The sequence below is a fragment of the Spermophilus citellus genome (genome assembly GCF_964194105.1).
Source record: "Spermophilus citellus genome assembly, chromosome: 2".
In the NCBI taxonomy this organism is placed as follows: domain Eukaryota; kingdom Metazoa; phylum Chordata; class Mammalia; order Rodentia; family Sciuridae; genus Spermophilus; species Spermophilus citellus.
Window position 1 is genome coordinate 27,844,980 of NC_138183.1, and position 18,761 is coordinate 27,863,740.

The 18,761-nt window shown below is 37.2% G+C and overlaps 1 protein-coding gene across 4 annotated transcripts in view; it reads right to left on the reverse strand.

The window, feature by feature from the left end:
• Positions 1-18,761, reverse strand: part of SLC44A1 (solute carrier family 44 member 1) — a 184,822-nt gene that overhangs the window by 134,332 nt on the left and 31,729 nt on the right. For all 4 annotated transcript variants that reach the window (XM_081278636.1, XM_081278635.1, XM_081278634.1 and 1 more), the window contains exon 2: positions 2,397-2,486. In XM_081278636.1, coding sequence (XP_081134762.1) covers positions 2,397-2,486 — 90 coding nt within the window. The remainder of the gene's footprint in view (positions 1-2,396; positions 2,487-18,761) is intronic.

An 18,761-nucleotide genomic window follows, 5' to 3' on the forward strand; every position in this document is an offset into this window, starting at 1 on the left:
GGTCTATCAACAACAAAAATTTTTTTAAGTTACCCCAGGATATATGCATAAGGTATATATGAAACAAAAGTGAATTTCACGTTTAGACTTGGGTCCCATCCCCAAGATACCTCATTATGTATATGCAAATGTTCCAAAATTAAAAAAAAAAAATCTGAAACCTCAAACACTCTGGTCCCAAGCATTTGGGACAAGAGACATTCAACCTGTAGTAGAGAATGAACTCCATGGGGGCAAAAATCTTCTACAGAAAACATATAAAACAAATACTCAGAAGACAAAAACCAAAAAAACTTTGAACCTCTGCTATGCCAGTATAATGGGCAATAGAACATGGCAATTTCTTCAGTTTCTATATGGCAAAAATTGATGTTATCTGAATCCTATAAAAGTAATCTATTCAAAAAATCATTCCCAAACAAATGATGCTATGCCTGGCATTTAAAAGTACACACAGTGGGTCTTAATTACCATCATACTGAAATCAACATTATATTAATTACCATTGCATTAAAACGTTTCAGTAAACAAATAACTCCTTAGTCTCAAGTCACTCCCAAATCAGTCTATTAACATTAATGACTGCACTTTCCTGAGCTATTTTAGCACAGAAAATCAGAAGCACCTGGGGTGGCATGGTACATGTTTTTATAAACATAATTTTGAAAGGTCAGCTGCTATTTGTCCCAGGGTTGCATTAGGGGGTAAGGAAAGGCTATGGACTAATTCTGTTAACAAAAAATCTTCTCCACATCTACATGAATAATTGTGCATACTGCATTTCAGTTGCCATTCCCTTAGAATGCTATTCCGTTAAGTAAACTCTTGAACAGTATCCCATACATCATAAGTTAGGAAATGGGTATTTTGACCCTTTCTAAATATCTTTCTTTTGGAGAACCTGCACTTTTATGTTTAAATTAAACACTTCTTACTTTATTGAATTTCTTATATCTCATTAAAATTTACTACTTTTTTTTCCTTGGTTCAGGGGCAGAACTGGTACCTATAATTGTGACTAGCCAAGATTACGGTTGTTCTGTGATTCACAGATGGCACTTGTGAGGTGAGCAGTTATGGAGAGACACAGAATAAGGTTTTTCTAAAGGTCTTCATAAAAGTATGGGAAGAAGAGAGTTGAAAATATACTTGAGGGCTGGGATTGTGGCTCAGCGGTAGAGTGCTTGCCTAGCACAGGCGGGACCCAGGTTCGATCCTCAGCACCACATAAAAAGAAAGGCATTGTGTGCCCATCTACACCTAAAAATACAATAAATATTAAAAAAAAAGAAAATATACTTGAGTAAGACAAAGGCTGCCTGAGGAAGTGTACTTGCATTCTGTGTAGCAGAAGACTATGAAAGAGAGCAATACTGTTATCACTCTGTCCCCTCCACAAGCAGGAAAAGGGAGGTAGAAAAGAGCACTGGCCCCAGTAGAGACCAGGCTTTGTTCCCAGCTCTGCCATTAACTAGCGGTGTTGCCTGGGGATAGACATTTCCATTTCTGGGTTTGCTGTTTTAATCTATAAAGTACAGATGATGGACCAGGTGAGGACTTCCAAGTCCTTTCTAAATAGCTCTAAAACAGGTGTTTGTCTTTTTACCAGCCCAGCACACAGGCAGTGACTCCAAAGCCAAGAAAGTCTGTGTCAGGCACCCTGTCAAGGCAGAGTGGAAAGTCAGCAAATAACCACACACCCAGCACCATGCACCAGGGATGGTGCTCCCCATCCCATTGGAAAATCACCAGGTCTCTTGATCTTCCACCGAGAAATGTACTCATTATACAGTAGGCTACAGGGGCCTCTCATGGTCTGAAGGAGAAAGAAGCAGTGGGGAACCACCTATCCAGGAGGAACTAAAAAATGTCACAACTGGAAGTACTATAGATATCATCTAGTAACACATCTACTTTTCTACAAAGGAACACCAAGCCTCTGAGAGAACTGATTGGTCCAAAAAGATAACACTCAGGCTTATGTGAATGGGTTGAGTAAATCCTCAGGATTCTCAGTTCCAGGGCCAGGGATGATCTGTTCACCACTCTGTCAAGATCACAGTTCATAGAAACTTAGGTTAAATGCTCTGGCCTTCTGAAATGATCTAGCAAATGAGAGAAGTGTCCCAGTTGCTCCTTGATTTTGAACTTACTTTTCATTAAAAAAAAAAAAAAACGACTATCAATCAATCAATCAAGGGTTACTAGATACCAATGAACTGTTCTGAAGGGGAAATAGCCTGCTTAAATGGTATCTTAGTCCCTCCAATTATAAGCAATACAAAAGGGACAAAACCCATATACGCACACATATATAAGAAGTTCCCTCTCAAACCAACTCCCCATGTTCCCTTGGATTACAAGCGTGGATTTGGATCATTTGTGAGTTTCCTTACCATCCCAATGCAGAAGAGGATAAAGAGCAGCAGCCATGGTATGTCTGTGCAGCTACGGTCCTCCAGTGGCTTCCATTCTCTTTTGGAGCTCTAATTGAAAACATAAAATAAGAGAGCCTGGTCAATGTTAAGTTTAGTTAAAATTGGAAAGGCAGGACTGGGGAATGTACTCAGTGATAGAACATTTGCCTACAGGCACAAGACCCTGGGTTCAATCCCAGTATACCAAAAAAGTGGGAAGGGCACAAACATATCATCATATACCAAGTTCTCTTCTTAGCCAGACAAGTTTACACAACTCAACAGTCACCTCTTCAGAGAAACTCACCCTAAACTCCTCAGCTGACCCTCCACTGGCTCCACTCCCACGCCACTTCCAGGCCAGGGACAGTATGAGATTAGTGCGTTTTTGGTACCTCTGCTGGAGTGTTTAGCATGCTAAACTGTTATTCTTAGTTGTCAAGCTGTATCCCCAGCAGACTGCAAGCCTTGCAAGGGAAGAGGGCATCTCATTTACCAGCATCAAACATGATTCCTAAGTGTTTATGATGTGTTCTCAGAAAAGGCTTTTTAAAATGAATAAACTCACAAATGAACAAATTCTTCCAACTTCAGTCTTAGTGCTAGCTTTTTCTTTTGTGTGTCCAGATGCTGGACTTAAAAAAAGAAAAAAAAAAAGATTAGAACATGCTCTCTATATGTTCTCTTCTGGGAAGAATTCCCATCAAAATGAATTGCTATTCAGGGGTAGATTCTTCCAAGTGAAATAAAATTTGAGAAGGAAAAATTCAATATTTCTGACAACTCCTGAACAAACCTACTCGGACTTTCATTGTGTTCCTAGAAAATATTAAATAGTTCCTAGATCAAACACAGATTCCCTAACCAAAGAACTGGAGGCATTCTGAAAGCTAATTTGCAAAATATTGATTGGAATTCCAAGTGCATTTCCCTCCCCCCCTTATTTGCAATAGTCTTGTGTTCTCAGGTCAGCTCACACATTCTTTTCAATCAAAATGTATCTGAAGTGACACCCCTGAGCTTTCTAATGAACAAACATCCCTGAATCTCACAGCATCTCATGGAAACAGAGCAGAGAAGGTAGCCCTGAGAAAGTTGGGGAATGTTCCTGCATCAAGAAGCCGGAGTCCTCCAATGGCTTCCAAGAAAAGATCCAGGAAGCTGTGTGGAAGGCTTGTCAGTAGGAAGGGGGTACAAGGGGGCTGGAGATAAGGGAAGCCTCTCCTATAATTAGTGCTTGGATGCAACTGGTATAGTTCTCCCTTCTTCTAGAACAATAGTCTTAAACCGTAGATCCTTTGATAATCTCACGAAAGCTACAGATTATTTTCCTGAAATATATATTCACAGAATCTTCATAAAACTTTAGGGGGAATTCAGGCTCCAGTTTAGGAAACTCAACTTTAAAATAGTTGCCTTACTGACAATGAGGACAGAGAATCTGAGCTCCAAACCACTTTCTCCTGCCGACGCCTAAAGTGTTAACTAGACAAGTGTCTTGTTACCACCTTCCACTGTTCAATTGTTGCAACAAAAACACTGAGCTTGTTCCCAGACACCCACATGAGAAAACAAAAGAACACTAGTTAGTCATGGAAAATAACCTTGCCACAAGACTCTAACTAGTGTTAAAAAACCAAAAATGAGTAGGCAGTTTTTTTCCAAAGGAATGCAGAACTGTGGCATTATGCAGAGAACTTATCTCTCCCTCATTCCCACATCAGCTAGCTACATGACTTTAAAAAAATTACTTTATCCCTTGGGTGGCAGGAAGGAGTTAGACTGGATCTCTTGGGTTCCTTCCAACTCTAAAAATCTATGATCAGGAATGAAGTTCTGTGACAACTTTTGTGATGATAAGAAAAACAACTGTAAAATAATCTGACAGTATTCCCTGTGTTATTCAAGTTTGAGTAAGAATGCCGGTATTGTGGTGTTCATTTTGGAAGACAGTGGCTGACAGTGCGAACAAAGAATGTTTCTTTGTATTAAATAATTTCAGTCTTGAATAATGCCCATTCTAGTAAAACTACTCACATACAGAATCTGGACACTGTTTTTGAAATTCATCATATTTACTCTGTAATAATTTGTATATCAACAGCTATCTTAAAATACTTGGTTTTAATAAACAGTATGGGGGTGGGCTCAGGTTGATCAAGTACTTTCTTTACAACAATTTTCTTACTATTTTTGCTTTAGGCCAACACACAGTTTGCTAATGCTTATATTTTCATCTACAACATCAGGAAGAGGGATTTCACTCTTGACAAGAAAAACCCAAAGACTCAACATCTCAACAATTCAACTTGCTGTGTGTGCCACCGCTGTGCAAAACACACAGGCAGTCTGTCACTGGAGACAAGAAGTGGGGAGGCAGTGGAGTTACGTATGAAAAACAGTGATAGAATCCAGAGTGGAAGAGCACAAGGACAGTATGGTCACCCTCACTCCAACAGAGGCAGGCTGCTCAGAGGAGGGGTGCTTTCTTCACAGGGCTGCTTTGAGGACAGAAATCTGGCATTCCTTGCCTAGTGAGTACTCAGTTGCTTGGTTATTGTTATTACTTACCAATAATCTTTTCAGTTAATCCTCTCCATATTGTTATAATATCCTCTTACCAGATGGTTCTTTCCAAAAAAGGGGTTAAAATGAATATTAGACTTTCCTTTACCCATAGATGTACTGAAATTTTGACTTATTAGTGAACTATTTTATTTTAGCAAACACTCTAAATGCTACGGGTGGGTGATCGATTACCATTAATCAGAGAGTAGGCCTAAATCTACATATAGTCTTCTATCTTCAAAACTGCTCTCTGGTGTAGGCATCATACCTATTTCACAGAGGAGGAAACTCAAGCTCTGAAATAAATCGTCAGCTCAAGGTTTCACTCTTGGGCTCCCAGAATATGAATACAAGTCTGTGATGCCAAAACCAGCTCCAACAAGACTATTGTCCTTTAGTCAGTTAACAGCAACAACTCCCATTAGTGTTTCCTCGCTGCAAAAGTTGGAAGCCAGGCTGATAATTTAAAATTCTATAAGTGCAAAGAGAGTGAGTGAGATGTGTTATGAGCCATGAAATTTCTCAAGTGAGTCAGGAAACCCCACAGTTGAAAAATTTTAATGATTCTTTATCAGATTTAACCAAGTGGCAACTAGATTTAATGCTATGTTTCTTCCAATTAAAATTCCACATAGAACTAGCAAATCTAAAACATTTTGTAAAAGCACTTCTTAAATGTGATTTTTTATGCCTTTTTCAAATTTTACATGAGATTAATACAGGCTGTTAATAAATGTTAGGTCTTTCCCCCATCACAGAATCATGCAGTCCAAACATTTAATAACAGTGACTGAGACCCAGAGAAGGAAAAGGAAGGGACTTGTCCAAGGGAATACATGTATTTTATCCATGATATCTTGATTCTCAAAACAATTCTATAATTATCATATATTCCCAACTTTCCTATTTTGTAGAGGGGAAACCACAGTTCATGGAAAATCCATGTCACAAACCTGAATCCTCAAACTCCAGCAGAGAGACAGAAACTATTTGAAACAGCCTCAGAAATGCTAAAAATTTAAAAATAAATATAGTAACAGATGAAGAATGCCTTTGTCAGTCTCACTGCTAAACTAAATACAGCTATGAAAAGCATCAGTAAACTCAAAATATGTCACATTATCCTAACTTAAAGACAAATCAAAACAAGAGTGAACATTAAAGAATCCAAGAACTACTGGATAATGTCACATAAGCTAACACATGTGTAACTGAAACCCAAGTAGAGCATAGAGAAGCCAGAGGAACTAGCTCAAGAAATAATAACTGAAAATTTTCCAAAAATAATTTTTAAAAATTAAAGCACACATTAAAGAATTAGAGAATCCCAAGCAGGATAAACACACACACACACACACATCCCTACACACATATTCAAACTGTGGAAAATCAAAGACACAATGGTCATAATGAAAGGTAGTCAGTATTATTTTTTGTTTAAAAAACAAAAAAGACATTACATTCAGAAAAACAAATATTACAGCAGATTTCTCTTTAGAAACTATGCAAGTAGAAAACCATGGAATGGCATCTTTAAGTTGCTGAAAGAATCACAGGCCCAGCATCAATACCCAGAGGAATGCCTCTCAGAAACAAAGACTTTCTTAGACAAAAAAAAAAAAAAAAAAAAAAAAAAAAAAAAAAAAAAAAAAATTATTAGCAACAGATCTAAACTACAAGAAATGTGAAAGGAAGTTCTTCAGGTAGAAGGAATATGATACCAGACAAACTTGGAGATACAAAAAGAAAGATTTTCAAAACTAGATACAATGAATATTTGAAGTTTTCCATGGTAGAAAGTTCTTTTTCAATGTTGAAAAATATAGGTATGAATATATTTGTATAACTGCATCCACATCACATGATCTTTTTGCACATGCATACAAGATTAATATTCTTGAAAGCATATTTATAATTTATAATATAGGTGGAACATTCCTAATTTCCCTAATTAAAAAATCCAAAATCTAAAATGTTCCAAACCCAATACTTTTTGAGCACTGTTTGATATGATGCCACAAGTAAATTTCCACACCATGAAACTTTGTTTCATGCACAAACTTATAAAAGATGTACAAAATTAACTTCAGGATAGGTGTGCAAGGTACATATGAAACATAAAGAAATTTTATGCTTAGACTTGGGTCCCATCCCTAGGATGTCTATTTTATACATAGGTTGCACTCAAATTTGTGACCTTTCTGCTTCACCTCCCCAGCAGCTGAGATTATAAACCTATGACACCACACTCATGGCTGTAAATACTTTTAACCTAACTTTCTACGTTGTTTCAAATGAAGATACAGTTGTTAAGAACTGTGTCTTATTTATGGATAATATGCACACACAGAAGTACGGTAAGTGATATGTCATTACCAATTAGGTCAAGTTGATTGTCACTGGAAGGCATCAGCAACAACAGGGCAGGTAAGGGGGGCCAAGGCCAGGGCGTGATTACATAGAAAAAAGTCTGGCAGCTTTGATTCTGAATCAGACAGGCAAAGCAACGATCCAGATTTAAGACAAAAAGACTCAAATAGGTCTCAAGTATGGAGGCACACAAGGTGCAAAGCCCTGGAACCCAGATAATATCTAAAGGCAAAGACTGTGAACACTCCCTGCCCCATTTTTGTATTCTTTTTATGCACACTATCTGTAGACTACTTCCTCCTAATTAAGACAAAGGTATAAAGCTGCTCAAAATATTGTTATGGTAATGTTACCTAATGCCCTGAATCTTTCCTTGATACACCAGGTTTTTGTAGGCAAGGTTCCAAAATAACAGAAAATGTGCTAAGAAAAGGTTAAGTCAATTATTCTCAGCTAACTGATTTTCAGATAATATTCTTAAGCATTTCTTTGGTTCTTTAAATCACCACTAAGCATCGCATAAAAGAAATGCCTATATTTGAGATTCAAAGAAGGGTAAGATAGTCCCTGCCTTCACTGAGCTCTAGTTTAGTGGGAAAGATACAAACCAAGTACTATGGACAATGTCAAAATGGAGACCCGTAAGAGGTATGCACAAACAAGAGATGGGGAGCCATTAAGTAAACATTTCTGAGATCTGTTGAAATTGCCTTATAAACTTTTACAGCTTATATTCTGAGGCAAACACTGAAATGTCTAAAATAGAATGTGTGGTTTGCCCCAAAACACACTAAAAATTTTTGCAAACTGTGGTGAGAAAATATTGACTGCCAAATAAGAATGTTTCTACTCAGAGCCAGGTGAGGCAGTGCATGCCTGTAATCCCAGCTACTCAGGAGGTTGAGGCAGGAGGATTGCAAGTTCAAGTCAGCCTGCACAATTTCCACCTTGAGGGTGTAGCTCAGTGGTTGAGTGCCTCTGGGTTCAATCCCCAATACTGGGGATGGCAGTGGTTCCGTTAAAAAATGTTTAGTAAATATATTCCTAGAGCATATAGAGCATTAGGCTGTTTTTTTTTTTTTAATCAACCATTTCTCACTTTGTGTTAAATTTCTTTATACATTTAAAGATTTTATGGCTGCAATTAGTAAGAGGTCTTTGAAACGAGGAAAAATAATTTCCTTTGTTTTCAACATAACTAGTATAGGGCTGTATTTACCAAGCTACATTTTCACATAGATGTCACTGGTGAGATATCTATTAACCCTGGTTAAGTACTATCTGGTCATACATATCAGGAGTGCTACAACTTGGAATTTCTGACATGCTAAATGACTCCCTTGTCATTCCCCCAGCATAAGCCAGAAAACTGTTTTCTTCTACATTCAAATAACAAAAAATGGCAGCCTGGGAGGCTAATCCAAAAGAAGAAAAGTGGTAGACAGGCTGGGTCAAGCCTGCAAACAAAGGACAAACTGCTGTTGATTCCAACCTCATTTGAGCTGGAAATTCACAATGACAGCACTTCCTATACACTTTTCTTCATCAGTTGGAAGCTATTCAAATATTTATTACTGATTAAAAAAGAAAAAAAAGTACTGAAGCTTAGAGCTTTAAGCAGAATTAAGATTATCCTTATGCCAGTCGTGGTGGTACATACCTGGAATCCCAGTGACTCAGGAGGCTACAGCAGGAGGATCACAAGTTCAAGTCCAGCCTGGGCAATATACCAAGACCTTGTCTCAAAATAAAAAATAAAAGGAGCTAGGATGCAGATCAGTGGTAGAGCACCTCTGGCTTCAATACCCAGTACATATTTATATATATATAATCCTTGAGATGAGGTCAGTGACACATGCTTGTATTCTTACAGGTTAGCAGCAAGGAGAGCTAAGCTGATGGGTCAAGAATTGCACATAACATGAAGCTGACACCTGATGACAAGTTCATGAATGTCAACGTTATGTGTGCCCAGATCTTTGTAGCACAGGTTCATTACTGCTGTCTTTCCAGATTCCAGCAAAAGGCCCACTATGCCTGTGAAGGCTAAAGCAAGCTCAAATATGACCTCTTGCCTACCACAGATCCCCAGAAGTATTCTGACATAGCATTGGGTAATCTGTTGAATAATTAACCCTCAACTCAATTTTTTTTTCTTGAATATCAGTCTTTATTTCCTGGGTAAACAGATCATTTCCAAAACAGCCTCACAGTTCCACAGCTGTGCTGCAGTTTTCACTATCCCAACCACTTCCTGGTACAGCCTAAAGCTACTGGAATGGTCACTGAATGCCTCTATCTCCAAGGTCCCTGCTACTTATATGACTTGAGCACATATGTGGCAAACATTGGCCAATCTGTGAGGACTAACTTTTGCTCCTGCCAATCTGTTTTACAGTATTAAAGACAAATTGTTGTACACTGAAAATCTCCAAAGCTGCCTCCAAGGACATACTGCTTCATTAAATTCTCCAATACAATTTTATTTGCACAGAGTAGTTACAAAAGAATAAAAGAGCTGATGTGTATCATTTTTGCCACAGTTTTCAATAGAGTGAGCAGACATGATGAAGTTCGGTAGCAATAAAACATGGAGGTTTGCAGCCTTCTGTTCATCGCACCTGCAAATAAAATCTTGTAATAGGATTTTTTGAAAGACATTGCCTGTCCTTTGGGAAAGCTCTGTCAAGGGCCTGGAGTACATAACTTCGTACAGGTTACCATAAGTAATCTGTTTCATTTGCTAAGCCTGGTGATGGCAATTTATACTGGAAAGGTAAAAATAAAAGCATGATTTTAACAAGCATTTAAAGGTAATAAGATACATTGAGTGGAAAGATACAGGCATTTGTGTCCAACTGCTTTTCTTAGTTCGTGAACTTTATGCTAAATCACATTCATCCATCTAAGGAAAAGGGAGGAAATGGCAACTACAGCTGCTTTATGAGTTGTGCATTTACACCATGATAGGAAGATCACAGGGAGATATGTAGGCAATGACTTCATTCTTCTTCCAACTCCCATAAAAATAATTGTGGGCCTTTTGACTTCTCAACGACTCTCTCTCTTGAACATAAGCCCATGATAATTACTGGGCAGAAGTTGAGTTAATCCTGCTCTGCAACATAGCTAATAACATCTTCTGCCTCCATCATCAATGAAACACCATCAAAATTACATAAACAAGTCCTGCCTGCAATCTTCAGGCAGTATTTCTAGTTTGTCTTTCTCCTGAATCAGTGGTAAGCAGTCCTTTAAATTTAAAATTGCTATTTAACTTTCGAAAATTATGGTTTTTATGGCTTCATTTTTTCCCATCACATCTTACAAGTGTTAAAACTTCTTCAGAACCTGACAACGTTGCAGACAGACTGGAAGGACCAAAGCTCTACTTTGAACCTCCTACCTGATATTTTTTTAGAGTGAGTCTCCAGAGTTCTAATAGGTTTCCTAACTTTTCTTGGTTTTACTATTGTATTTTTTATTTCATGGGTATCCATTCTAATATCCTTACTTCAATCTAACTTCCTTTCCAGGCTGGAACACATAAAAACTGACTTATGAAGGCTCTATGCCTTCTACAAAAGTTACACTGATCATAGCAGGTGAGTGGTTGGAAATGAGTAAATTTGTTTTAAATCAAAATCAGGTACTGTCTTAGTTGATGAAGATGTGTTCAGTCCACAGTAGTCATGCATAGAAATAAATATATGTTCAGTTCTAGGGCAGTGACCTAAAAACTCTAGAGCGAACCAAATCCCTTCTGTGATTTGGAAAATAACTTAGGAACACACAAAACGTGGATTAGGTTCCCTTCCTTTCTATTCCTTTGTGGACACTATGTCTAAACCATTGTCACAGTAATCATCATTCTATATATGTTTAATATATATATATATATATATATACACCATCATCTATATTGTTTCCCCAATAGATTATGAGCTTCTTGAGGGTCAGGTGGCAAGATGTTAGGGCAGACATACTTACTGCCTCTTGTGCATGAGATCAATTACCTAAAAAGTATCCTATTGCACTAGAGGCTGGCTCCTTTCACCATCAACATACAGTATGGCATTTCCCAAAGATGTCTGCTCATTTTTATGAGAATAATAAGTTCCATATTTAAATAAGTTTTAGAAATGCAAGCTAATGAAGTCTAGTCTTTTGTGTGTGACTTCTTTGAGCCTTTAAATCACGAAACTCTCCAAAATTTATTTGGTCATAATCTTACTGCAACCTTTAACCCCTAGCCCCTAACCTTCAATGGTTAGGATGCTACTCCCACTGAACAAATTTCAGAAGCAAAGACTGGCAACACTGGTTAAGACCATGCTGAAAACTGAAAGTAACACAAACTAGACATTCCCTTTTAATTTAGCAATATGTTTCAAAACTAAAAGAAATAATCTACAGCATTATAATAGCTGCACATGGTATGTTCAATGCAGGGCTGTATGAGAAATAATTAGAAATTAACTAGACAATAATAGAAAACAGTTAAACATGAGAGTGGGATATTATACAATCATAAAAATAACTATGAAGGCTCTATAGTAACATATAAAATTGAATATGATAAAAAATTATGGCAAAAAACGGCATGAAATTATCTCTCTGATCTGGTCATACAGCTAAGTAAAACAGTACATGCAAGTGTAAAAAAGCACTGGAAAGAGATGGTGTAATTTTTAAAGTTAATTTATAATGTTTCCCTATTTTGATTATTATTAGTGCTATTTAATTGTGTGTGTGTGTGTGTGTGTGTGTGTGTGTGTGTGTGTGTGAGAGAGAGAGAGAGAGAGAGAGAGAGAGAGAGAGAGAGAGAGAGAGAGAATATGAGAATATAAATATACTGGCTTCCATTTATCCAGATTATTCTTTCTCTACTTCCTCACTATAATGACAGCTATAAAGAAATAGAGTATGAAATGCCCCCACCCCCAAATGTTTAAGTCATTCTACCTGACACTTATTGATGGGAGATCAGAACATTTCAAACTTCATTAGAAACTGTATGCTGAGACTCACCTTGGCAGAGCAAGGCCCCTCTTAAAGAAAAATGGGAGAACAGGCAACCTTAAAAAGTCAAACTGGTGCAGTGATGAAAAATGAAAAAGAGCCCAAACCTGGGTTTCAGTCCTAGCTCTTGTTCTTCACAGGGGTATGATCAGCTGACCTGGGCTCTCTATTTGTAGGGTAAGGAACAATCCCTTTGAAGGGGTTTTAAGTTTCTAGCTAAGACCAGGCCCTAAATGGTTGTTAATGCCCTTTTCCAAAGAGCTAGGAGAAAGTCTTCCCTGTGAGTCTTCAAAAAAAGTAAATTCCCACAAAATTCATCTCAGACATCTTTAAATTATTCCCATACCGTATATACATTCTAAAATGTGTGAAGAAAAAAAAAACTGCAATAAAGAGGACAAAATTTTTCTCTCATGAAAAAATAACTAAATAAATAAAATGTGTAAAGGAGATACCACCAGCAGAAATGAATTAGCGTACAGTTGTATAGAAAACTGTGATAAAAAAACAGTGACTTTTAAATAATAATACAATAAGAGCAACTGAAATGCCTTCCTTATATCTTAAAAATTCCCTGAGATTTATTGAGACATAATGGAGTAATAAAAATTGTATATATGTAAAGTGTACAATGAAGTTTTGATACTGTATGCATAAGAAGTCTCACTTTTTTAATGAAAATTGAAGGAAACTCCAATTCTGAATCCTTCATCCAACCAAACTACTAAAATATCCACTTGTTCAGTAAATAGTTAATTATCTTCACACAAATGAAGGCATGTTGGAGCTTAAGAGATTAGGTCACTTTATTTCACCTTCCAGCTCCTCTACTCTTACTAATACCTCCTTCATCTCCAGGTTCTGCTTTTTTCTCGCGCTTTTAAAACATGATCCATTTGACTTTACAGGTGATGGTTGGTGAAATGATAAACAAAACTGCACATATTTTATTGAAGGTGGAAAAAGTTTGGATCAAACATAATTAGGAATATTACCAAAATAATCTGTTTTAATATATGCACTTAAAGTACTTATGGGACACTATTACCATATGAAGCTGCAGATTATAGCTAATATCACTGAACATATTCCATGTACCTGACTCTTTGCTTTATTAACCAATTTCATCTTCACAACAAAACAATAAGGTTGATATCAGTATTATTCCCATCTTACTGATAAGGAAGTGGCCAAAGCGACCAAGTAACATGCCCAAGCCACACAGCCTACAATAAGTTCTACTAGAGGGACGTCAAGCTGGCAATTGGGATCTAGGAACCATGACTACTCTGCTCTGCCATGTTTACTGTCCTCAGCATATAACACGTAACACCATGGAATGATCTGTGTGGAAGTGAGAAGGAAAAATTAAAAAATTGGAAGCATAAGAATTGCAGGAAAGATACCACAGTATGTTATATTCTGTAGCTGAATTAATCTAAATTATATTTCACATTGTTAATTTTTGTTATAGGAAAATTATAGAACATAACCAAGCATGATATTATTTCCAAATGTCCAAATATCATTTTTAATATTTAAAGAAAACAGTGATGTTTAACAGGTAGAAACAAATTAACAAACTATTGTTTTCCCTAGGCACCTGTAACTTTTTTCTATGTTTTGTAAAATGATTGTATTTAAAAAAATATAATAATATGAAGTGCTATTTTACTATTAAAAAATCATAAATAATATCTATCAATGTATAAGTGATTAAATATAGTATGGACCATTAAATATAGTGTGGCCCAATGAAGTAGTGATGCAGGCCACAGCATGGATGAACTGTGAAAACACTATGTGAAAGAAGCAGACACAAAAGACCAGATGTCATACAGTTCCTTCCACATGAAATACTCAGAATAGCTACATCTATAGAGACAGAAAACAGAATAAAACTTGCCTAGGGCTGGGTAAAGTTAAGGGAAAATAAGGAATGACAGTAAATGGATATCAAGATATTTTCGGGAGCAATAAAAATGTTTTAAAACTGTGGTGATAGTTAACAGAACTGTGTGAATATACTAAAAAAAAATCACTGAGTGGGACACTTTAGATGGGTGAATTACATGTAGAATGTGCAATACTTGTCAATAACGTTGTAATATATATAAAATAAATCACATAAAAATACTTGATAAGGGGTATGTTGGCCACTTCACATGTAGTGTTCTCTTAATTTCACAACACCTCCATGCAAAACACTTTTCATATAGCTATCAAATCAGGTATATGATAAGGTAAAAGCAGAAGAGCTTTAACTAAAGTAAAAAGTTGGGTAGTAATGAAATTTAATGAAGAAACGTATTTGCTGAGAAATCAGAAGTTATTTGAATAATGAGATAAAGTGCTGGTTTTCATAGAAAAGTTCAGTTCCTCTGTAGTCATTACAAAGGTAAAAGGTGAATAAAGATACAGAGAATTAAAATACATTATAAAACAGATCACAGTAGAGCTGGGGGATAGAGTCATCTTAAAGAGATCAAAGGAAAAATAGGCCAAAACAAAACTGGACTGTGATATAAACAGTTACAGAAAGATCAGGCTTCTCAGAAAAAAAAAAAAAAAAAGGACTATTTACTTATTAGTACTTATTAGGTGCCAGAATCTGGACTTAGTCATTTATACTGAAAAATGGAAGTCTGAGAAATCAACCCTGATACTGCCCTTCCAAACTGTCTTGGGAAAGGGGTATGAGGGGAGCAGACTCAAGCAGAAGTGTCATTACTACTGAGTAGACAGTTGGGCAACTGAGTTGCTGCTACACCATGAATCATCCAATCTGTTCCCCTTCTTCTCATCCCATGACATCAGGCACCTTCTGACTGGCCTCTGGCTTCCCAAAAGTTGACAAGCATGTATGTATAACAAAACTTGAGGGCTACAAAAAAATAAAACCATGGAGCAACAGAGGCTATTGCATCTACCCAGGGTCTGAAAGAATATACACATACTAAGCTGTTAACCATCATTATCTCATGAGGTAAGATCAGATACATATTTGAACTGGATTTTAAAAAACCACATTACTTCTCTATCAAGAGTAAATAAAAGGCTGGGGGTGTAGCTTGCCTAGCATGTGCAAGGCTCTAGTTCAATCCTCAGTACTACCAAAAATAAAAGAGAGAGAGAGAAAATAAAATAATTCTCAATAATGATTTGGTTTTATCTCATGCTAGCCAAGCTGACAAAATTTTTCTATCCTGCATGTCAGCTAAATCTTCAATAAATTAGGCTTCTGGGTTGACACGTGTCTTACAATGCTGTTTTACATGAATCTACTATTAACAGAAGGATGCACGCTAAATGTACTAGCAAAATTATAGCCTCCAAAGCCCCAGGGCTTAATGAGTTGTAAGGTCAAGGATCCTTAGTAAAGCCTCTTGGCAGCTGTCAGCTGGCATTCTCTGGTAAAACCTGAACCACACCAAGTACTCTCCATTTAAATACTTTAGGCAGAAAATACTGAAGAGCTATAATTTAGAACACAGCTAGAGAAGTTCCCCTAGCATTTACAAACAGGCAACTCCTGGACTTGCAAACCAGCCTTAGCTAACTTTGAAAGCAAAGAGGTTATATTTCTCCATAGTCAACCTCTACTACCCTCTCTCTGCCCTTAAATAGAACAGAACCAGGGAGGAAACCCCAGGAAAATGACAGAGCTGAGTTTAGCCTGGCCATAGGATTTGGGTCCTAAGTCCACCTATACTCTTAACTGCTGCCTAGGTGTAGAGCTAAAGGTCATAGCACCCTGCAGCCATGGGTACTGAATAGCAGGCAAAAAGTTCAGCATTATATAAACCAGTGGCCTTCAGCTACCCCAAAGAATGATCAGCTGGTTATGTCCAAATGACTACTCAGTGTGAGGATGACATATGGTCACTAAGTCTCCAAATCCTATTTCTTGATAAAACCCAACTATTGAAAAATTAAGACCCAATTATTTAAGTCTAAATTAGAAAAGAAAATAACAGACAATTCAAATATCAAATTGACAGCTTGACTAGAAGACAATTATAATCCTTTCCAACCTTGAGATTCAGTGGTTCCACAATCAGTAATGGCAGGAAAATACATGGGCACATCAGAATTTGAAGTAATGAAAACCAGCTAAAGATCCATAAAATTATTACAGAAAAATACCAGAATCACCCAAATTGGTGAGGAGGAACACTGAATCATCAAATTAATACCCCTGTAAATGACTGATACTAAATATGTTCTTTAAAAAATTGACAAAGAAAAATGAATGTTAATGGACCAAACTGGAATAAATAAGTGCTTTAAAAACAACCATCTGTAAGTCTGCACACCCAATGAGTCATTAAAACATCCCACTCTAAATGGATGGAGTTGGAGAAGATCATGCTAAGTGAAATAAGCCAATCCTAAAAAACCCAAGGCTGAATGTTTTCTCTGATATGCAGATGCTAATTCACAATAGGTGGTGGGCAGGGAGGAATAGAGTTACTTTAGATTAGGAGAGGGGAGTGAAGAGACGGGAAGGGCTATGGGGATAGGAAAAAGGATAGCAGAATGAAATAGTCATTATTACCTTATGTACATGTATGACTGGACTGATGTGATTCTACAATATGTACAATCAGAAAAATGAGAAATTTTACCATTTATATATCTTATATCAAAGTGCATAAATGCATTCTACTGTCATGTATAACTACTTAAAACAAACAAAAAAATTTATAAGGCTAAAAAGATACTAATCTAAGTTTATCATTCTATGGAAATACATTATCTTTAATTATGATAGTAAAAAAAAAAAAATCCTACTCATAAGAGACCATTTGTCCAAAAGCTAGCTTCCAAGCTCAGACAGACCTTAACAGGTTAGTATGCAATTCTGGCCACCCCGACTTGCCCACCAGTCAACCCTCTATGTATACGTATACAGGTACTTTCATTATAATGTAAGATTAATCTTCATAAACCTCTTAAAAATAAGTGCTTTCTCCCCCCTCTTTCCTCTCTGTACCTCTATCCCAATTCATGCCAACTGGTTTTCTCTGTACTCCCTAAACTAATAATTCTCAATCATAGCCTCCAGATAATCTTCCCAAATAATGATTTTCAATCACAGCCTTCAAATAACTACACCAACTCCTAATAACATGGCTGCCATATTCAAAGTCTCCACATCTCTGAAATCCAATTAAATCCTCCTTCTTTCCACAAAGTTGCTCTAGAGAATAAACTAATCTTCCCTTAGAACTAAAGACCAGACCACAAGGGAATAATCCATCCTAAGATGGCACATACAAGATGGGGTTACCAAATGAGAGGCTAGTAGTCATTTATTGTGGAACAGAAGAACCTTTGATAGAAGCCCTACACAAACAAACATGACACAGGACTCCAAGCCTCCATACCTAAAACCTTCCCTTCCTGACAATATGGTGACTTTCTGGCCACTGTGAGGCACCTCCTATACTACAGGTCACTTTGTCACTGTCCAGACACTCTTTCCTGATTATTCACAGCCGTTTCCTCACAATTAATCTTTCTAGAGATTACACTTATGAAAATTATTACAGGCAATAATTAAACCAAGTCAAATGAAAAGTTAAAAATAGAGAATGAGAATATAAACATGCAGAGACAGAGGAACATAGTGAAACACATGTACAGCTCCCAAGAGTATCAGGGGTTTCAGAAGAAACCACCAGAGAAACCCCTCTGCTTTGATCCAACTGTTCTTTTTCTGCTATGCACTTGCTTAGCAACACCTCTCTCTGCCTCTATCCTCAACCATTGTATGATGGTCCCCAAAGGGGCTGTTCTGAAGGTAAGCCTCAGCCACCCCACCAGGCTCTCTCCACTCAGAGATGCAGCAGCTCCCTACCAAGTGCTCTCCAGGGTGACACTGGGCATTTTATCTCCACCTCATGCCTCCTGGGAAGGCACTTCAAGCGGGAATGTGATCTGGGCTGAGAGCCACAGTTCACTTCCGTGACCAGGTAATCTCGAGGTGGCTTCTCAGCATGCTCTGCCATTTGTTATGCTTCAGCCAGTTAGTGAGCTCCAACTGTGCAAGATTCTGTGCCAACTCCTGCTCTTGAACTTGTTCACTTGAAATCAGTCATGGTGGGAGCCTTTACATCATGGAAATCAGCAAATCTGCATACTTTTTCCTTCCCTTGGAGAGCTGGTTATGAAATGAGGTATGCCTCAGTTTGTCATCGCATTTCTGAGTTTTTTAGAAATACAGTTTCTAGAAATACAGTTTTGTACAGCCAAATTGATGTATCTTTGGACCTTTTCTCTGCTTTTAAGCTCTTCAGCTATTTGATATTGTTCTCATCTACTTGCTTAAGGTTTCACGGAATTTATTTTAATACAGAGTGGGAGTTATCTAACATAATA